This window comes from Oryx dammah, unplaced genomic scaffold (assembly GCF_014754425.2).
Source record: "Oryx dammah isolate SB20612 unplaced genomic scaffold, SCBI_Odam_1.1 HiC_scaffold_2, whole genome shotgun sequence".
NCBI lineage: Eukaryota > Metazoa > Chordata > Mammalia > Artiodactyla > Bovidae > Oryx > Oryx dammah.
The window spans coordinates 80,554,000-80,574,981 of record NW_024070186.1 but is presented as its reverse complement, the minus strand read 5'-3'; the positions used below and the strand labels follow the sequence as shown (position 1 = coordinate 80,574,981).

General features: G+C 36.8%; 1 protein-coding gene across 1 annotated transcript in view; it reads right to left on the bottom strand.

The window, feature by feature from the left end:
* The window catches only part of OSTN (osteocrin), a 36,942-nt gene extending 16,314 nt beyond the window's left edge, over positions 1 to 20,628 (bottom strand). Inside the window, exons 1-3 of the mRNA XM_040253297.1 lie at positions 20,532 to 20,628; positions 5,019 to 5,117; positions 2,295 to 2,509 (exon numbers count right to left, since the gene is read on the bottom strand). Of these exons, the coding sequence (XP_040109231.1) occupies positions 2,295 to 2,509; positions 5,019 to 5,117 (314 nt within the window). The 5' untranslated portion in view covers positions 20,532 to 20,628. The remainder of the gene's footprint in view (positions 1 to 2,294; positions 2,510 to 5,018; positions 5,118 to 20,531) is intronic.
* Between the last annotated feature and the right edge of the window lie 354 nt (positions 20,629 to 20,982).

Genomic DNA, 20,982 nt, shown 5'->3' with positions numbered 1-20,982 from the left:
AAATCCCACAGACGGGGGAGCCTGGTAGGTTGCAGTCCATGGAGTCACAAAGAGTCGGACACAACTGATCGACTTTACTTTTTACTTTTCACTTTCATGCATTGGAGAAGGAAATGGCAACCCACTCCAGTGTTCTTGCTTGGAGAATCCCAGGGATGGGGGAGCCTGGTGGGCTGCCTTCTATGGGGTCACACAGAGTCAGACATGACTGAAGTGACTTAGCAGCAGGTAGATTATATCTCCTGATATCTTAAAGAAATTATTATGATGAAACCTTCATGTAGATTCTATATATTTATATTTATGCAATATTATAAATTCATATACAAGTTTTACATAAACATTTACATGTTGATTTTCAAATTATTTTGTAGACTGTGCTGCAAGGTCCAGGAATCAGAGAAATTCTGTTTATTAGAAGGCACAATCTTTTCTCCACTTATCCTTTGCTTTTCCATATTCTTCTTTATAAATTGCTTTTAAATGTATCTCTTCTTGCTTTGTGTTATAATTGGCTAAAACTATTTCTGCTTTTAATTGGCATGTGATTTATTTGAGGGACAGAGACTATATTTTTCTACTTTTTTCCACCATAGTCCAACACAGTGCCTAACTAAGTGAAACTAACTTGTATTTTTAAAATTAAAATAGGGTCTGAATTTCAAAATACAGGTGTGAAATTTTTGTCAAGTATATGTAGGATAAATCTAGTCCCAGAGTGATTTTATTTTCTAGTGTTGCTTTGAGAATCTTTCAGAACAGAAGCCTAGCAATTACATCTGTATGTTGAAAATCAAAGTGAAAGCAAAATCATTCACCAGGAACAAATGTGACAAGTCCTAGAATTCCAAGTGACCAAGTAAAACTGGACTAAACGATGTGGAGATGGGTGCAGGAAGAAATGAGGTGTCAGTAAATGAAATTCTCCACAGGATTTCCCAAGGAGTTTGCTTTTCTCTTGTGAGCAATGGGAAATTTTCACGAAGTGTTAGATAATTCCTCTGGTAGTAAAAGATACAATTGGTGATCTAAAAAAGTGAGGATGACGGTGGAAGAAGAGATGAGGGAAGACTGGAGAAAGAAAAGGTGAAAAGATCATTTAGGTCAGAATTAAGAAAGTCTTCATGTGAAAGGCTATCTTGGAGATATTTAACATATAAAACAAACAAAATTTAAAGAATTTAGTGAAAAACGAAGTGTTTCAAATGAAGAAATTTCAAGCTAATCCTGTGAGCAAAAGGAATCCTGTGAGGAATCCTGTGATTTTAGTATATTCCCCAAATTCCAGACTATGGGAACTGGGTAGTCTCTTGGGCCACTACTAGTATGAAGTGTCTAGCATTTTCATGCGTTGGAGAAGGAAATGGCAACCCACTCCAGTATTCTTGCCTGGAGAATCCCAGGGAGTGGGGAGCCTGGTGGGCTGCCGTCTATGGGGTCACATGGAGTTGGGCACGACTGAAGCGACTTAGCAGCAGCAGCAGCAGCAACAGCAGCAGCAGCAGAAGGAATAGATTTTGAAGAGGTAGAAAATGAATTAAGTTTGGAATGACTGCTTTAAAGTACTGACAATTGCTCACTGATTAAAGAGAGATTTAATTACTTTAATTTTATTATAATAATTAACAGTTTGCAAAGTTCTCATTTGATTTTTCTGGAGGTAAGTAACTATCCCCACTTTCCAGATAAATAAGCTGAGGATCACAGAGTGTAAGATCCTTATACAAATCACATGGCTAGAAATAATAAGAAATTTGACATAGACACATTTGTTTTGACTCTAGGTCCTGAGAGATCTTCACTACCTTCTTGGTATAAGAGAGGGGACTTACTCATATCATTTGGCAAGCTTTGTAACAAGGGTAAAAATAAAAATGAAATTCTAGTTACCTCTATTAAAGAGAAAACTTAATTGACTGGAACATTTATCTCACAGTATATACTTTTGCTCTTACCTCCCAAATGCTATATGTCTTTAGTAATAACGACTTTATATCTACATGCAACAGAATCTTCAGAAAATATTTTGACAAAAATATTAGTGCATATTGTGCATATTAGTGACGAATTCAATTTTAAGTACTTTGATAATTCAAAAATGGCAGTCATTGTGCTTCCCAAAATTTATTTCCAAAATGATGCCTTTAAACTCAGAAATGAGCTAAGACACTTTCAAATCTGTTTACCTACAAGACTTTCATTGTACTTTTTTCTAGGTAGAATTCTCCCTGTTTCTCAACCCAGTGTGGAGGAATTAGAAAATGGAAATGTTCCTTCTCCAAGAATGCACTTACCTCTGTTTACCTTTATGACTCACAGAGCCAGCTGAGAGTCTGTCCAGGGGAGAACCAAACCCAGAGAAGCTTCTTTTCTTCTTTGTTTCAATCACATCATTCTCCAGAGACACAAGTTCATCAAGAAGTAAGAGTTTTGCTGCTAGGTCAGTGGCCGACTTATCTTCTCTGACTGTGGGTGATGACTGAACACCTAAGATTCCAGAATCAAAGGCCTATTGGGCAAGAAAGGTGAGTCCATTCATTAAGAGAAAGAGTATACATACAATCATCTGTCTACATTTGGATTTTACTATTTTTCAGCTCACATGTCACGAAACTTGGTTATTCATGGAGCTATGATCCAGAGAGAAAGACTTTTAAGGAGAAAAACACATAGGATTGAAGTTTATCCAAAAGAAATGAAAATAACACACACATATACGTACATACAAAGAAAGAAAGGATAAACTCCAGACCTGCCTCTGAAATTTACTATATTAACTAATTATTCTTTCAGATTCTTTCCTAGGAACAACTGCATTCTTATAACTCTAATAGCGTTTTATCTATACTTCTTCCATCTCTACAATTATTATATTTCCCCTTGTATTATATTAACTAAAACATACGTATGTTGCATATTAGACTGTGAGTAACTTGAAGTCAAAGACTATGTCTAATCAGCTTTTTGTTTGTGCTATTCAATCCCTATTTCAGTATTTTGCTCATTATTATTGCACTAATTAGTACATTTCTAATGAATATTTATTGAATGAATTCTGAAAAAATATAAACCTCTTGCTGTTTTCTTTTCACTACTCATTCATTCATTCAAACCACTAAACATCCACTATGCAGGTCCTGTATTTGATCGAAGAGATACAAAAATAAGAAAAATCCAATCTGTGCTTTGAGGGAGCTTACCATCTCTACCAGTGTGATTTACTAACAAATAACATCAGTATCTACAGCAAGTCAGAGCTATTCCAAAGATTTTATTGTCCCATGTCAAATTTCTTATTTGTTTATTTACACATATTGCCACTTTGTATTCCATCCAAGTCATAAAAGTGTGTAAGTGTCTGGTTTATGAAGTCTATCTTCCTTTCTCAGGCCCAATCACAGCATTTAAAAAAATGTTCCTATTAACAATCTGGAGTCATTCTGTGGTCCAGGAGATATAACTTTCTTCCTAAGAGTTTGAGAATATTCCCCTCTGAAAAGAAACAGTAATTAACTACAGCCCTACACGCTCGGTGTGAGCAGGACTTATCTTTTTTCACATCCTGTCTTTGTCTTCGAATTGTTTATCTCATTCTCTTTCTCTTCCGTTCATTTTTTGTCCGCAATAAAATGAAAGAGTAGCACTTTCTAAACCTTTTCATCGTCTACTCAAACATTTTTCTTTTGGAATACTTGCAGTCTGCCTCAAAGCTCTTGAGACTAATGGCCATTGAACTTCTTTCCTAAACGAGTCAAATCTGCTCTAAGTATGGCTAGTTATACTTGGAAAACTCCTCTTGCCGTGCTCTTTCTGATTCCTATCAGGAGTGATTGATATCAGATCCTCTTGGCAGCAGAGGATGAGATGGTTAGATATAATCCCCAACTAAATGGACAAGAATTTGAACAAACTCTGAGAGATAGTGAAGGACAAGGGAGCCTCGTATGCTGTAGTTCACGGAGTCTCAAAGAATCAGACACGACTCAGCAACTGAACAACAGCAACAACCTCTTCACTCAGGGCACACTCTGAAACCTCATATAATTTATTTGTCCCCTCTCTCTATCTCTTTTCTATTCTGTCCTGAGTACTGCCATGAAGTAAATTATCTCCAAACACTACTTTCATCATATAAAAAAATTTAAAATCTGTATAACCCTTTGTTACTTACAATGCAAAGTCCAGAACTCCTTTTTAAAAATCTTAACTTCAATTACTTCCCTACATAAACTTGGAAGCATAGAAACTAAAGAGGAAATAATCATGAGAAAGAAAGAATGAAGATCAGGAGAAAAACCAAAGGGCAAATTTAAGAGATTTTTTATTATCTCTCAGAAGGTCCTCCAAAAAATATGTGTTAATTCTTCCTACTGATATACATACAAAGTCAAGTTTTCTTTCTTTTTAAAGATATTTCTAATCCTCAGGAAAAAAGGCACAAACCTTTTATAAAACTTGCCCTTCAGTAAAATGCATTTCAGATTCTCACTTCATGCTATTTAAGAAAGTACAAAGAATGCATATTTCTTTTAAGATCAAATGATCCAAGTTAACTTTTCTCTGCGTCAAGATGTCCTCACATTTCTTTTCCTTTGTAGTTTAGTACTGGCAACAAGAAAATATTTGTAGAGTGATAAAATTTTGGCCAAGTGATTCAAATCCTGACATGTCAACAACTTTAAATTTCATATAAAAGCACTTCATCTTTATAGAATTCATTCAATTATATATATATATATCTATATATATATATGGCTGAAATTGTAATGAATTTTCTCCCAAAGTTTTTGGTTTATGGAATACCAATCTTTGTTGTTACTTACAGGTTTTTTTCTTTTAAATATTTATATACCAGGTTTTCTCTGAATCCATTGTGAGGACACAGCATAGAAAGAAATGTCTATTTACTTGATTTTTGTGTTATTGAAACTTCTCCATATTTGTCAGCAGCACCTGCTACTGACCTTAGGAAAAATGATTTAAGTTCATTAAAAAACATGGCCCCTAGTTCCCATTACCTCTGTTGTGACACCCGCTGAGAACACTTTGCCTGAGCTCCAGAGCATCAGTGTCATGGCCAGGATAAAATGTGCACTCGCTAATCTCCAGTCCAGCATCTGAGGGCCACACACAACAGGGTTAACATTCATTAGTTTGACATATAAAGATAGGAAACAAAAATGCCTGTAAAGCTTGTTATAGGCAGGGAATAAACTAAATTATTCAGCTTCTCTACATTGGAGTGCACCTTTGCAACACTTAAATTATACTTAATAGAGGCTGTCAATCTCCCAGAATGAATTCGATCAAGGCTTCATTTCCATGGAAACCTAGACTGGGGTTGTACAGCTATAATCATAATTTAACTCAAAAAAACCCAAGTCTGTGAAATCTAGTTTGTGGAACCTTATTGTTTGAGTGTCTAATCCACAGTTTACAACATCATGTACCTAAGGATGAATGTGTTAAATTGACTAGGTATGATATACCAACCCCTGCTGGGGTTTGCGGTGAACAAGAGAGAATGTGCTGTGTCTAAAAGTAATTTTATATGAAATTTCAAAAACACCACTGTTCCAATAGTAGAATATCTTTATGTCCTGTGATTTAAAAGGATTTTTTGAGCAAGATTCAAAAGGTGAACTTCATAGAAAAAATTAACAAATTACACTATATCAAAATTGAAATTTTCCATGTGATAAGGTACAGTAAACAAATTGCAATAAATAACAAATTACAAATGAAATATATTTTGAACAGATATAAAAAAGCATGATTAGCATTTTAAACATTTAAGTAACTGATAAATAAAATTTGAAAAAACAGACACAATTAAATAAAAATGGGCCAAAGTTTATAAGAAAACATGTATTTGAAAGTTCATAGCCTCATTGTTTAGAGCAGTGAAAAAATGAATCAATTCAAGTACCTTACTCAGAAGGAAATGGATTCGTCAGGTGAAGTACATTCATACTGTGGACTTAAAGCAAACAATTTAAATATATGTGTTATCTATGGTTCAAACAAATGACGTAAATGTTATGTGTAATTGTATGCATGGATTTAAAATAGAGCAGATTTGAGGGGAAATTAGAAATTCTAGAGCAGTATATATGCCATGCTACCATTTACCTAAATTGGAAATACATAAAACAATTTCCTGTATTTTGAAATCTATACCTATAATTAAAATAGAGACCAATGGAAGTTGATTCATGACTGATTGCTTCTGGGGAAAGTGGGGGAGAATATAAGATTATGAAGAAAACATTAGGGACTCAGGTTTTACCTACATATACACAGGAAAGCAAACAAGTCAAAAGGTTATATTTATTAATTCTGTGTAGTAAGCACAAATGTGTGTCATTGATACTTTAATGAATTTTTACATTAATAAAGCAATATAAATCCAATTAAAGCTTATTTACAATATAGATTAGACCTTCTGGCTGCCAGTCTGACTGCTGGTTAAAATGGGAGGCCTTGTTCGGCTGGGAGAAGATCTCTGACTCTGAGCTACCAATAAAAGCAGCTTGACTTCTCCACTTAGCACGACACTGGGAAGTCCCCCACTTCAACATTAATAAGAATTCTCAGCAAACTTCTGTTTCCTTTTTAAAAAAAAAAATCATTTGGAAACCTGCAGGGAGCAAAAAGAATTATTCAATCTGAATAATTGAATTTGAGACTCATATTTGCTTTAGTAATAGTATGGCCTTGGGTGTGTGTTACTTAATCTGTTGAAATTTATTTTCCATATTGGTGAAATGAGAAGTAATGCTGACTTCAAAAGAACTTTTGAGAGGTTTGGATTAATTCATGTATAAACTCTTCACCCGGAGAAGGCAGTGGCACCCCACTGCGGTACTCTTGCCTGGAAAATCCCATGGACGGAGGAGCCTGGTGGGCTGCAGTCCATGGGGTCGCTGAGGGTCGGACACGACTGAGCGACTTCACTTTCACTTTTCATTTTCATGCGTTGGAGAAGGAAATGGCAACCCACTCCAGTGTTCTTGCCTGGAGAATCCCAGGGACAGGGGAACCTGGTGAGCTGCCGTCTCTGGGGTCGCACAGAGTTGGACACGACTGAAGCGACTTAGCAGCAGCAGCAGTAAACTTTTCACCTCATATATTGTTCAGTTGCTCAGTTGTGTCAGACTCTTTGTGACCCCATGGACTGTAGCATGCCAGGCCTCCCTGTCCACCACCAACTCCCAGGGCTTGAACAGACTCAGGTCCATTGAGTCAATGATGCCATACAATCATCTCATCCTCTGTTGTTTCCTTCTCCTCCGGCCTTCGATCTTTCCCAGCATCAGGGTCTTTTCCAATCAGTCGACTCTTCACAGCAGGTGGCCAGAGTATTGGCGTTTCAGCTTTAGCATCAGTCCTTCCAATGAATATTCAGGGCTGATTTCCTTTAGGATTGACTAGTTTGATGTCCTTGCAGTCCAAGGGACTCTCAAAGGTCTTCTCCGACAGCACAGTTCAAAAGTATCAGTTCTTCGGCACTCAGCTTTTTTCACAATCCAACTCTCACATCCATACATGACTACTGGAAAAACTATAGCTTTGACTAGGTGGACCTTTGTTGGAAAAGTAATGTCTCTGCTTTTTAATATGCTGCCTAGGTTGCTCATAGCTTTTTTTCCAAGGAGCAAGCATCTTTTAATTTCATGGCTGCAGTCACCATCTGCACTGATTTTGAAGCCCAGGAAAAGAAAGTCTGTCACTGTTTTCATTGTATCCACATCTATTTGCCATGAATTGATGGGAAAGGATACCATGATCTTCATTTTTTGAATGTTGAGGTTTAAGCCAACTTTTTCACTCTCCTCTTTCACTTTCATTAAGAGGCTCTTTAGTTCTGCTTCACTTTCTGCCATAAGTGTGGTGTCATCTGCAGATCTGAGATTATTGATATTTCTCCTGGCAATCTTGTTTCCAGATTGAACTTCATCCAGCTCAGCATTTTTTATGATGTACTCTGCATAGAAGTTAAATAAGCAGGGTGACAATATATTCCCTTGACGTACTCCTTTCTCAATTTGGAACCAGACGGCTGTTCCATGTCCGGTTCTAACTGTTGCTTCTTGTCCTGCATACAGATTTCTCAGGAGGAAGGTAAGGTGGTTTGGTATTCCCATCTCTTGAAGAATTTTCCAGTTTGTTGTGATCCACACAATCAAAGGCTTTGGCCTAGTTAGTGAAGCAGAAATAGATGTTTTTTTCTGGAACTCTCTTGCTTTGTCTATGATCCAACAGATGTTGGCAATTTGATCTCTGGTTCTTCTGCCTTTTCTAAATCCAGCTTGAACATCTGGAAGTTCATGGTTCATATACTGTTGAAGCCTGGCTTGGAGAATTTTGAGCACTACTTTGCCAGCATGTGAGATGAGTGCAATTGTGCGGTAGTCTGAATGTTCTTTGGCATTGCCTTTCTTTGGGATTGGAATGAAAACTGACCTTTTCTAGTCCTGTGGCCACTGCTGAGTTTTCCAAATTTGCTGGCATATTGAGTGCAGTACTTTCACAGCATCATCTTTCAGGATTTGAAATAGCTCAATTGGAATTCCATCACCTCCACTAGCTTTGTTCATAGTGATGCTTCCTAAGGCCCACTTGACTTTGCATTCCAAGATGTCTGGCTCTAGGTGAGTGATCACACCATTAAGATATTTTTTTGTGTAGTTCTTCTGTGTCTTCTTGCCACTTCCTCTAATATCTTCTAGTTTTGTTAGGTCCATACTGTTTCTGTCCTTTACTGTGCCCATCTTTCATGATATATTCCCTCGGTAGCTCTCATTTTCTTGAAGAAATCTCTAGTCTTTCCCATTCTATTGTTTTCTCCTCTATTTTTTTTTGCATTGATCTCTGAGGAAGGCTTTCTTGTCTCTCCTTGCTATTCTTTGGAACTTTGCATTCAGATGGGTATATCTTTCCTTTTCTCCTTTGCCCCATAGCTTCTCTTCTAAATAGCATCTAGGCTCTAAAAAGCTGATCATGATTATTTCTTTAAATTAGGATAGAAAAAACTAACAGGAAGAAATGTAAAAGTTATCTGGTAAAAAATACCAACCAAACTGCATTACTTATTCTTTAGAAAATCAGGCATTGAATCTTATTTTTCCTTCTGATTTTGCTGATGTCTTTGACTTTCCTCAGCAAAAGTTACGATATATTAAAAATATAACATTTTTTTTACAATGATCTCATATTTCTGGCATATCTTTAAAAAAATAACTCTTCCATTCACTCAAAGATAAGCTTATAATTGTGATGTTTTCTTCCACTCTTTTTAAAAACAGTTTCAAAGTGTGAAATTTTTCAATTTTATAAGCTTTCCTATGTGGACTTTCTTCATCTATTTTTATGCACATTTTGCTAACCAGGTTTCTCTTCATCTCTGCAATCTTATAAATGGCACAAGATGATGGGTGTTTGTAATATTGATGATTATGTCTGAAGCATATATTTTTGTTCTTGGGTGTATATAGGAAAAAAGTCATAATGTGTCATCTTACAGATAACCACATCCTGATTATTTGGATAGGGAGAAATAAAAATAAATGCTGAGTTTAAATACACACATTTAATGGTTTAAAGCCATGCTTGTAGCCAGTTAACCAAAAGGCCAAGTTCCTAAATATGGCATTTGGTACACTAATGAAAACAAACACCCTGGCACCTGCCACACAAAAGACATTTGATTAACTAGTTGAAACTTGATTGCTACAAAATTAGAAACAGGGGAAATTATAGGGAGGGAAGGAAAAGACCAGGTTCAGCTCCATTTCCCTATTTTGTTGATAGTGGATAAATATAGTCCATGACTAAAAATCTACTCAGCACCATGTACACTGTGAATTACAGAAAGAACATTCAAAGGATGTTCATTGTGTGAATATATGACAGTGGAGGCACCTGCAGTTTTTTTTGTACAGCCATATTTTTCATTGAGAAATTTTTGAATAATAGTTCTCTAAGGCAAGGAGTTTCCAAATAGACAGTGGGTATGAGCTCTACCTTATAAGATTAGGCGTGTACTTCATTTTCAGTCCGTTGGCCTACCATGTACACATATTGTCACTAATGATATTGCCGAATAAACAAACATCTTACATTGTGTAACATCTTAACCTTTGTTTCAGAGATTTTTCACATGCAAGAACTCACTATACCCTGAAGGGATCATCCAATCTGTGGCTGGAGATGTGGTGGGAGGAGGAAGACCTGATGTTTTGTCACTGAAGTTTGGGTTGCAGATAGACATTTATTATAGCTACAAGGCTTCCCTTGCGGCTCAGCTGGTAAAGAATCTGCCTGCAATGTGGGAGACCTGGGTTGGATCCCTGGGTTGGGAAGATCCTCTGGAGAAAGGAAAGGCTGCCCATTCCAGTATTCTGGCCTGGAGAATTCCACAGACTACAGTCTATGGGGTTGCCAAGAGTCAAACATGACTGAGCAACTTTCACTTTCACATATATTCCTTTAAAACATTGACAGTGCACACTGACATATTAAAAATTCTGATTTAATTATATTTAAAATAGGATTAAATGAGAAGTCTGCTAAGGCGAAAAAGATGTTTGAATTATTGACCATCAATGCTGCAGTGAGTCATCGTTATTATGAAAAATAATGTCTAAAGTGGACTGGGCTAGGAAAAGAAAAAACTGGCAACCATTCTTTGATGGTTGCTAATGTCTTTGAGGGCTGTTGTTGAAGAAAACCAAATCACTCAGGTGACTAAGGAAATTTCTCCTCAACAAGGTCTGATTTAGAGATAGTGGATCTAACCATTAGAAATTCATGAGAGGACTGATTTTTTAGGTTTAGTCCAGATATAATTCTTTGGATGTTTTATTTTACTAATTTCTTAATTGGAAATATACAAAATAGACTCTACCCACTTTACTTTCAACAGAAATTTAAGTCTTAATTAAAGATAAAGTACTTTAAAAAGTAATTAAACTTAAAAATCCTCTCCCACTGTGACATTGCAGGCATTTAAGTGAGATTTAACAGGACATGTTGTGAAAGGTCCCTAGTTCTGTCACTGGGAAATGGCCTTGTGAGCCTGCACATAACACTCCTCAAACCTTCTTTCTCCGAAAACAGGGGTGGTCTTCTAGGCACGTGGTGGGTCAGCTTGGTCCCACAGTAAAATTGAAAAGCAGAGTAAATTCAAAAGCATACCCTTTGCATGCTAAGTTGCTTCGGTGTGTCCGACTCTGTTACCCTGTAGACTGTAGACCCCCCAGGATCCTCTGTCCATAAGATTCTCCAGGCATGAATACTGGGCTGGGTTGCCATGCCCTTCTCCTGGGGATCTTCCTGACCCAGGGATCCAACCCGAGTCTTTTATGTCTCATGCGTGGGCAGGTGGGTTCTTTATCACTATTGTAACCTGGAAAGCCCGATATTGTAGGCTACTTCTACAGTGTAGCGTTTACCCTTCTCCATAAAGTCATGCTCACCTGAGTGTTTTTAGTAATGGAGGAAAGCTTCCAGCATAGTGGATAATAGAGTAACTGCCTTTTTTCTTATTGTAAAGGTGAGTCTAAGGGACAATGGTTAACACAAAGTCTGTATGATAGAGACCTGAGCTAGGGGTTCTGAGACTCAGGCCCTGCTCTTGCTTGGCTGTTATTTCACTATATGATTTTGGGCAAATGACCTCTAAAGTTGCTTCTAGCTTTTGGAAAGACTGTCCTGAATCCGACTCTTCTCTGATCGGTGTAGGTTTGGCTGAGAAAACCTTTCTGCCCTCCCTCAAATCAGGTGAGTCTATGCATAATACTTTGCATTTAGGTTTTCACATAAAAATACTTCTCATTAATTTAAAGTATTTCTAACTGAAAAGAGAGGGCCTTCAAATCTTTGATTTTAAGATTTCATTTGCAGTGATTCTATTTTAAAAGTGTATTTTAAGAAAGAAAAAAAATGCTATCAATTAAGTTATGACACGCAATCAGGTATAAGGGCTTCCCTGTGTCTCAGTGGTAAAGAATCTGTCTGCCAATTCAGGAGACACAAATTTGATCCCTGTGTTGGGAAGATCCCCTGGAGAAGAAAATGGCAACCCACTCCAGAGTTCTTGCCTGGGAAATCGCATGGACAGAAGAGCCTGACAGGCTACAGTTCATGGGGTCGCAAAAGAGTCGGACAAGACTGAGTGACTAAACGACAACAGCAATCAAGTGTAAGGCATTCCAATTTTAGAGATGTTAAATGTGCACAGAACAGATGAAATATGCTATATCTATTTACTTTCAAATTTTCACTTGAAATTTTTTTTCTCATCATTCTTAAGACCATATACTCAGTTCCCCCGCACTTTAGAAACAAAGATGTTGGAGCTGAGGGAGGATCCAGATGCCCTGGTATGCAGCAGTTAGTTATATCTGCTTTTTAGGAGTGAGAGAAAGGATTGTGCAATATTTAATGCATTATTAACTATAAATTTTTAAAAATCACATAATTTTTGGAGTTCCCTGGTAGTCCAGTGGTTGAGAATCCAGCTTACAATGCAAAGGATGTGGGTTCAACCCCTGGTCATGGAACTAAGATCCCACATGCCTCAGGGCAACTAGTGTTGCCTAGGCACAGCCAGTGTTCCCAACAAAAATCCTGCATGCTGCAACTAAGACCTGATGCAGCCAGAAAATGACTAAATTTGTTTTTTAAAATCACATAATGTTAAAAAATTTAAAGATTTGACTGAGTTCCTATTCCTCTGCATTTGTTATTAATAGTATGTCTATCAAGGTAAAATAATCATTTGAATATTTTCAGAGTACTCACAAGTCTTAGTATTAGTGGATGTGCCCACTCTTTTCAGTTGTGTCCGACTCTTTGCGATCCCACGAACTATATTCCACCAATCCCAAAGACTATATGTAGCCCACCAGGCTCCTCTGACCGTGGGATGCTCCAGTCTAGAATACTGGGCTGGGTTGCTGTTTCCTACTTCATATATTAATGAATACAAAATTACTATTACCGTTATCAAAAGTTCTTATTTTAAATACAAAAATAGGACTTTTTGATAATAGAAAATTTCAGATATATAGAAAACATATTTCTGTGATGGTGAGGAAAACTCAGAATCAGTCTTGAAGGATAGGGATAACACTCCTTGTTGGGCTAGTTAACCTTGAGCAAGATGCCTAAACTGTCAAGTTGTCTAATAAACCTCATGTATGATCTCACATTTTAATTAATTAAATTTAATTTAGAATTGTTTAATTTACAATTGGTACAAATCATTATGGATTTTCCTTGTATGTGAAACAAGAGCAATAAAACATGTACTTTTATGTTTAATATTATTATTGAGAATGTATAAAGACATACATTTATCTGGGAAAAAACATTGCATCATTCTTATTTTATCATAGGTAAAACTTTTCAATGGAAACTCTAAATTTTGCATGAAATCATTTTTGTATAAAAATGATTATTATTGAGCCAAGTATTTGAAGTTAAGTCCTTCCAGGGAAAGTAAAGCTTATACCCATAATGACTTAGGGAACTTGGGGCCATCTTTAAAGTCAATCAGCAAAGTCTATGTTAAAAATCAAGAGGATACAGAACAGTTTGACATTATAGGGATAATCTTAATGCTTCAATGAGTGACATTTGAACAGGCATTAAGGTTGTTTCCAGTTTTCATTGATGAGAGAAGAAACCAGGTGCTTGAGCCACTCTCCTGCTGGAAAGCAGAGACTTGGAGGCTGGAATCTCTTCTTTATTGGTGCTGACATGCCACACCACAACCTTTGGTGCAGCTGGCTCCACAAACAAGAGAACTAAACATGGCTAAGGCACTTAGAACTTCAGAAGTGGGGATTAGTTTCAGATCCTCTTAAACGCAAATACTTAATTTAAAGTCATTGAGGATTTTCACCCAAGAGCAACTGAACTACAACTGGTTGCTTCTGTCACTAGCATGTACATTGTCTGTATATCATTCTCGCTGAAATACATCAGAGAAATACTCGGTGTTTATTTTATTTAAAATTCTCTTTGTGAAATTTGCTCTTTTCAGTAGATTGTGTGATGGCATTTGCTTGATTTATTGAGTATGATTTTGAAACGAAGGTGCAAATTGAGACTGATAAACTTAACAAATCATTTTTTTTTAATGAAAATGTCAGGAATGCGTTCTTTCTCATTTCTCATTGTTCTTCCATCAGCAGTAGTCAATTTTCCAAAGTCACAAAGCCAGTTAGAAGAGCCAGAACAACAATGTAATGCTTTCAGCCTCTCAGTTTCATGCTCCTTCAAGTTTAACTTATTTGTGGAAGTATAAAGTAAAGTATAAAGTATTGTTTTCCCATCTCCAAAACAAATTGCTTATAAAGTCAGATGTGTATGGATGAGGTGTTCTTAATGTGGCAGACACCTGAATTTTAAAATGACTTTCCCTGAGGACTACAAATCAGAAAGAGTGATAATTTACTAGTATACATATGTTAACTGACTTTATTCTGTCTGGCACCATTTTTGCTCTTTTTCAGACACTATTGCCTTCCAAAATCATAAAACTTTGTTGCTAAATACCCCAATTTTTTTTCTATTTTGAATTTTCAACCATACTGCTAGTATCTTTCTTGCACAAATTTAAGAAGGTAGAAACCTACCATGATATTAGTAAGATCACATTATTAAAAAGCCTAGATAAATAAACTATGTAAATGTTGCTGTAAATTCCTTGAGGGTAGGAACTATGTCATGTTCACTATTTTATCTCAGCACCCAACATAATGCCTGGCAGGGAGTCAGTCTTACGTGTTAAAAGAATGAATGAATGAAGCAGCCCATTGTGGTAAGAAAACAGAAATGTGGGACAGATATTAAGTGATATGGAAATTAAGGCTTAGTCATGGGAAGAGATTTGCCCAACTTTTATACCTACAATAATATGTGATGAAGTTATGCCAAACTCTTGGTATGTCTGTTCATGTTTCACATCACAGATTCTCATTCTAATGAGAGGGACATGTGTCCTTATTCCCTAATAATTATTCCAGTAAAGTTTAAGCTTTCTCCTTATCAAACACTAATTTGCATTCTGATCCCTGAAATATTGTAAATTTCTTCATAGTAAACTATGTCCTCTAGAAATAGAAGAGAACTTCGTGTATGATTGTGTAAAATACTGGTAAGGGAACTTGTTTAATTCTAACAGTTAATAATGGGAGAAAAAAGAATCTTCAAAACTAGAGATGGGGAAATATAGATAGAATTGCACATACACATGCTATTTGGTCATCTGATACAAGCCATTTTTATGTGGTATGAAAAGGCATTCAGAGAGTAAAGTTGGATAAATGCAGTTAAATATGACATATATATGCATCAGGATAATGTGGACTGCTACCACCTCCTTCACTTTTTACTCCACTCTGTACTTGCATACACTATTTAATGGGCTTCCCAGGTGGTGCTAGTGGTAAAGAACTCACCTGCCAATGCAGGAGGCATGAGAGATGTGGGTTTGATCCCTGAGTCAGGAAGATTCCTTGAAGGAGGGCATGGCAACCTGCTCCAGTATTCTTGCCTGGAATTCTTGCCTCTGTCCCATGGACAGAGGAATCTGGGGGGGCTACAGTCCATGGGGTCACACAGATTTGGACACGACTACAGTGACTTAGCCAGAGAAGGCAATGGCACCCCATTCCAGTACTCTTGCCTGGAAAATCCCATAGGCAGAGGAGCCTGGTAGGCTGCAGTCCATGGGGTCGCTAAGAGTCGGGCACGACTGAGCGACTTCACTTTCACGCATTGGAGAAGGAAATGGCAACCCACTCCAGTATTCTTGCCTGAAGAATCCCAGGAACAGAGGAGCCTAGTGGATTGCTGTCTATGGGGTCGCACAGAGTCGGACACAACTGAAGTGACTTAGCAGCAGCAGCAGCAAAGTGACTTAGCATGTATGAATACTATTTAATAAAATAGTAAATTACATTTCAATTACATTAAATTAGACAATATAATCAATGAAAAAATACTCTAAAATATAAATAAAAGCCCAAAATATATTTTATAATACTCAACAACAAGATGCATTTATTAGGTATACGCTGTTTATTGGGCACCAGGGATATAAACATAAATGAGACACTCTTTCTGTCATCCAGTTGCTCACAGCCTGGCCGAGATGAAAACTGCCTGGCCACTGGCCCTGCCCAGCCAATGATTTCCTCCTGCAAGAGCAGACTCTTCCTGTAATTCTTTCATTTCCTTCAAGTACAGTTGTTGTAAATAATCTTTTTTATTTTAATGTCTGCAAGGTACTTTATTATTTTGAAATTCGTCCATCTCCTTTCATCCTCCTAATAGTCAAGCTATGATTTATATGGAAAATATTATAATTCTATTTTTTAATAGATGAACTGACCCAACTCAGGTTACTTCCTCATCTCCTGACTCCTGGTATTGTAGTTATACTTTCTAATCCAAGAAAAGTGAGTTAGTAGAAAGAGGTTGGTTGTTCTTAAGTTACACAGACTTGAATATGACTCTTGACTGGAAATGTTACTTAGCTTCATTGTTTTTAATATCTTCACCAGGAAAATGGGACAAAAACTTACTTTTTAGGCTTATTGTAAGGACTAGAAATAATACAGGTAAAGGGACAGGCATAAAGTGATAACTAATTAAATAATAGCTATTATTATCCTGATATTAGGGGCATCCCTCCTATCTCAGTCAGTAAAAAATCTGCCTGCAGCGCAGGAGACCTGGGTTCCATTCCTGGGTTGGGAAGATCCCCTGGAGAAGGAAATGACAACCCACTCCAGTATTCTTACCTGGAGAATCCCATGGAAAGAGGACCCTGGCAGGCTACAGTCCTTGGGGTTGCAAGAGTTGGAAAGGGCTTAGCGACTAAACCACCACATCCTGATACTGCCTTCTAAAAATAGCAACTTGTCAAAATATTTCTTTTTATTCTTTTATTTTTATGAAAAATTTTTATCCTTGTTCATTTTAAGGAATAAAATTGGACCTTGGAATCTAGAATTATAGCATAGTGATAGAAAATAAAATAAAATAAAATAATATTGACTGAGGGAAGGAAATTTCACTAAAGAGTTATAAATGGCAATTACTTTTAACATTTAATGTTATAGTATGCTATGCAATGTCATTAATTTCAGCCCTAATATTTCTATTAAAATATTTGTATAAAACTATGAACAATATCTGGCCTCCCAGGTGATACTAGTGGTAAAGAGCTTGACTGCCAATGCAGGAGACATAAGAGATGTGTGATTCCTGGGCCAGGCAAATCCCTTGCAACTCAGTCCAGTATTCTTGCCTGAAGGATCCTATGGACAGAGGAGCCCAGTGAGCTACAGTCTATGGGGTCGCAAAGAGTCGGACATGACTAAAGCAACTTAGCAAGCACACATGCATGAACAATATCATAATGAAAAGAAAGCAAAGGGAAGAAATTTGTTAACTTAAAATATAACTATTCTTCAAACTCTTATTATATTAACCAAAGTAAATTTTTAATTGAATTTTAAATGATTTATATTTTGTTTTATGGTTCATAAAATATCCTATTAATTTTATTTTTTAAAAAAAAATCACTAATTATGTGGAGTCATGGTTTCCCACAGGTTTTGTAATGTTGACAGTATAGCATAGTCAGGCTGTGTAAGGGAAGTGGAGCCAACGTGGTTGTTACTGTAGTTAAGGACTTTACTACAGGAACTAGACTGTACACAAACATGGGAGCAGCCAGTAAGGGATGGACTATGGAAGAGGAAGAGATGACACTTTTTAAACATCTTAGTGCCCTGGCAGGGATGGACAAGTCAGAGTTTGCAAGGAAATGCAACCATCAATGTGGGAACACAGGGAACTCATGGAGAAGTCCATGGAAAGGCTCTTGGAGAGGACCATGGAAAGCCACAGCTCTTACTTGGTGGGCCAACAGCCAAGTTATCAGTGGTGGCCCAGCTGATATTTTAAAGGTGCATTTTTCACAATGGTTAGAGCCTTGTGTTGTAGGAACATAGAGTTTTAGAAAAGGAGGCTATCATCAGAAACTGGAATTTACTATTTTCAGTAAGGGCTTCTCTGATAGCTCAGTTGGTAAAGAATCCACCTGCAATGCAGGAGACCCCGGTTTGATTCTTGAGTTGGGAAGATCCCTGGGAGAAGGAACAGGCTACCCACTCCAGTATTGTTGGGCTTCCCCTGTGGCTCAGCTGGAAAAAAAAATCCGTCTGCAATGTGGGACACCTGGGTTGGATCATTGCGTTGGGAAGATCCTCTGGAGAAAGGAAAGACTACCAGTTCTAGTATTCTGACCTGGAGAAGTCCATGGACTGTATAGTCCTTGGGGTCGCAAAGAATTGAATAAGACTGGGCGACTTTCACTTTCACTTTTCACTTTCAGTCTCAGTAAATGGAGACAGCCAGACTCAAAGGTAATTAATTTGTCTAAGGAAGGGGAGTTGAAAGGGAGATTTTAAATGGATGAAGAGGGGATAAGCAGAAGGAAGCATGGCAGAAGAGTTGGTTCTGGAGGGAGTGTGTGCTTTGTGCTGAGACCAGAGCTGATGAGGCATCGATAAGGGAGAAAAGGCAAAACTGAGCAACAGCCAGTTCATGCCAACCAAAGCACCAGTAATTACTGGCCAGTGATGCTAACCACTGTTCCTGTGAGGTGCCCGGAGAATTATTTGGAGAAAGGAGGAGAACTCAGCTAAAAACATCTCTAATCAGAGAGATCTTCAGGGACATAGAAGTTGGCCCATGTAGAGAGGTGCCCAGGGCTAGGAGGGAACTTGTGACTCTTCGTGTGTATACACACAAACTGTAGTTTTACTAGGAAAGAAGGAAGCCCCTGGGAAGCTGCGTAAAAGCTGATGAAGTCAGGATTGAGATTAGAAGGCTGTTTTCCTAACTCCAAAGCTTGTATTCCTCTGATAACATTGAATCTAAGCAAAGATTGTCTGGTGGGTAGAGATCACAGTGGATGAATTGTTGGTAAGAAGGTTAAATTAGATGATGTCTAAGGATTAGCGCCAAGATTCTGTGATACTGATTCTTCATTCTCTAATATAGGGAAAACTGATGGATGTGGGAGCTTCCCAGGTCATTCTCACATTCAATATCACTGGCACTTTTAGTTGTTTTGTCTTTTTCAATGATAACAAAATGTTATGGAGCACCACTCTGTGCTTAAGCTTGCCTGAAGTTGCACAACTGCATAATGACAGAGTTGGGGTAATATTTTGAGACTGCTCAATTTGAGTTCTGTTCCAATCTAATTTTATTAACTAATGTTCAAATCATGAAAATATTTGAATAAATTAAAATTGCACCCCTAAAGTCCCCAAACCTAGTCTCTAAGCATAACTGCTTCTTTATTGCCCATGATTCATTGTATCAGAATCAGTTAAAAACCCTGAGAAATAAAGGGAGAAAGCAAGTCACCTTAAATACCATAAGTAACTTACTGAATGAAGCCACATTCAATGAACTTATAAAGAGGAGACTTGAATGCATAGCATATCTACAGGAAGCTCTCCTTAGGAAAGTTCTATAAGAGTGCTGAAGAGTAATACCAAATTAAAGAGAAGACACAAAATGTGCCTGATGTTTGTGGGAGACCATTAAATATACTGCTATCAATTCTATAGCTTACCTGGGCACTGAAATCATCCTAAATCATTGCTTATCTAATTTCTAGAGAGATAACTCAGAAATACATAGTAGTCACTTTCCTAAACTTATAGAACCTATAATTGGAATTCAAAGGAGTTAATATTTTGTTTTGCTAGAACTGAATTTGTAGACTGTACACTGTTTCCACAGATCAAAACTTGAAATAACATTTTAAATTTCTTCTTAAACAGAACTCAAGCATATGTTTCAGATTAACAATTCAATCATTAATAGCAAGAGCACTTCAAATACTGAAGAATAAATATGACCTAAGTCTATTTTAAACTAGGTTATTAATATCATATTTGCCTATTTGGGTTTCATAAGAATAAAAGCACTGGATAGTATAGGTTTGAAAAACATAGAGCATATAATTTGGTTAATTTAGGGATGTTTCTTAAATTCTAATTTTAATAGAAATAAAGATAAGAGAGAAACTTCCTTTTCTACCTAGGTTTTTAGAATCAGGCCACTTTGTAACTTTAAATATTCTTAACACTGGACGTATTTGATAAAAGCAAAATTAATATATCTAACACTCTTATAGGATCATTATTTTGAGTTCCTTTTCTCTTTATTTTGAAATAGAATATAAAAGCAAAAACAATATAATAAATATAAAATGCCTGAGCAAACAATTATCGCTACCCTAATTTTGCATTACAAAATATCTTAGATATTTTACTCATTTTTAGAGAGGATAATATTCCTCAAAACATTTCTAATTTTAACAAAATCAAGATATAATCAAAGCATTTGAAAAGTATTCAAAAACTTAAAAAAAATAGTTAAAAGGAAAAAGACTAACTCTTCATCAGCTTTTATATTTAACTTACCTTGTGAAAAATCAGGAGAGTCTAACTTTAGAGTCCTGTCTGTGCAGTTTTTCCCAAACTCAGCTCTGATGGTGAGTTTTCTCTCTGAGTTTTTATAGTCTCAGTTATACACCCCTCACTCCAATCCCTGCCTTTGTTTTCTCTTACATCATTTCTACAGATTTTCCACTGAACGTTTTCCCAAGCTTCTTCTCAATCTCTCTCTCTCATTCTTTTCTCTCTCTCTCTTTCCTCACCTCTGTCTCTCTTTCTCTGTTTCCCTCTCCTATTCTTCTTTTTCATATTTATTCCATTTATTGCTTTGACCATGGAATTTAAGTAGCAACGGGAGAATCAGCTCTGGAAAATTTAAGTATACATTTAGTATTGTGTTCAGTCTTAGACTCATCACCTCTTCCTGAGGTTTCAGTCCAGCTCTGATAATTACAAATCACATTTGTGAAATAAAATG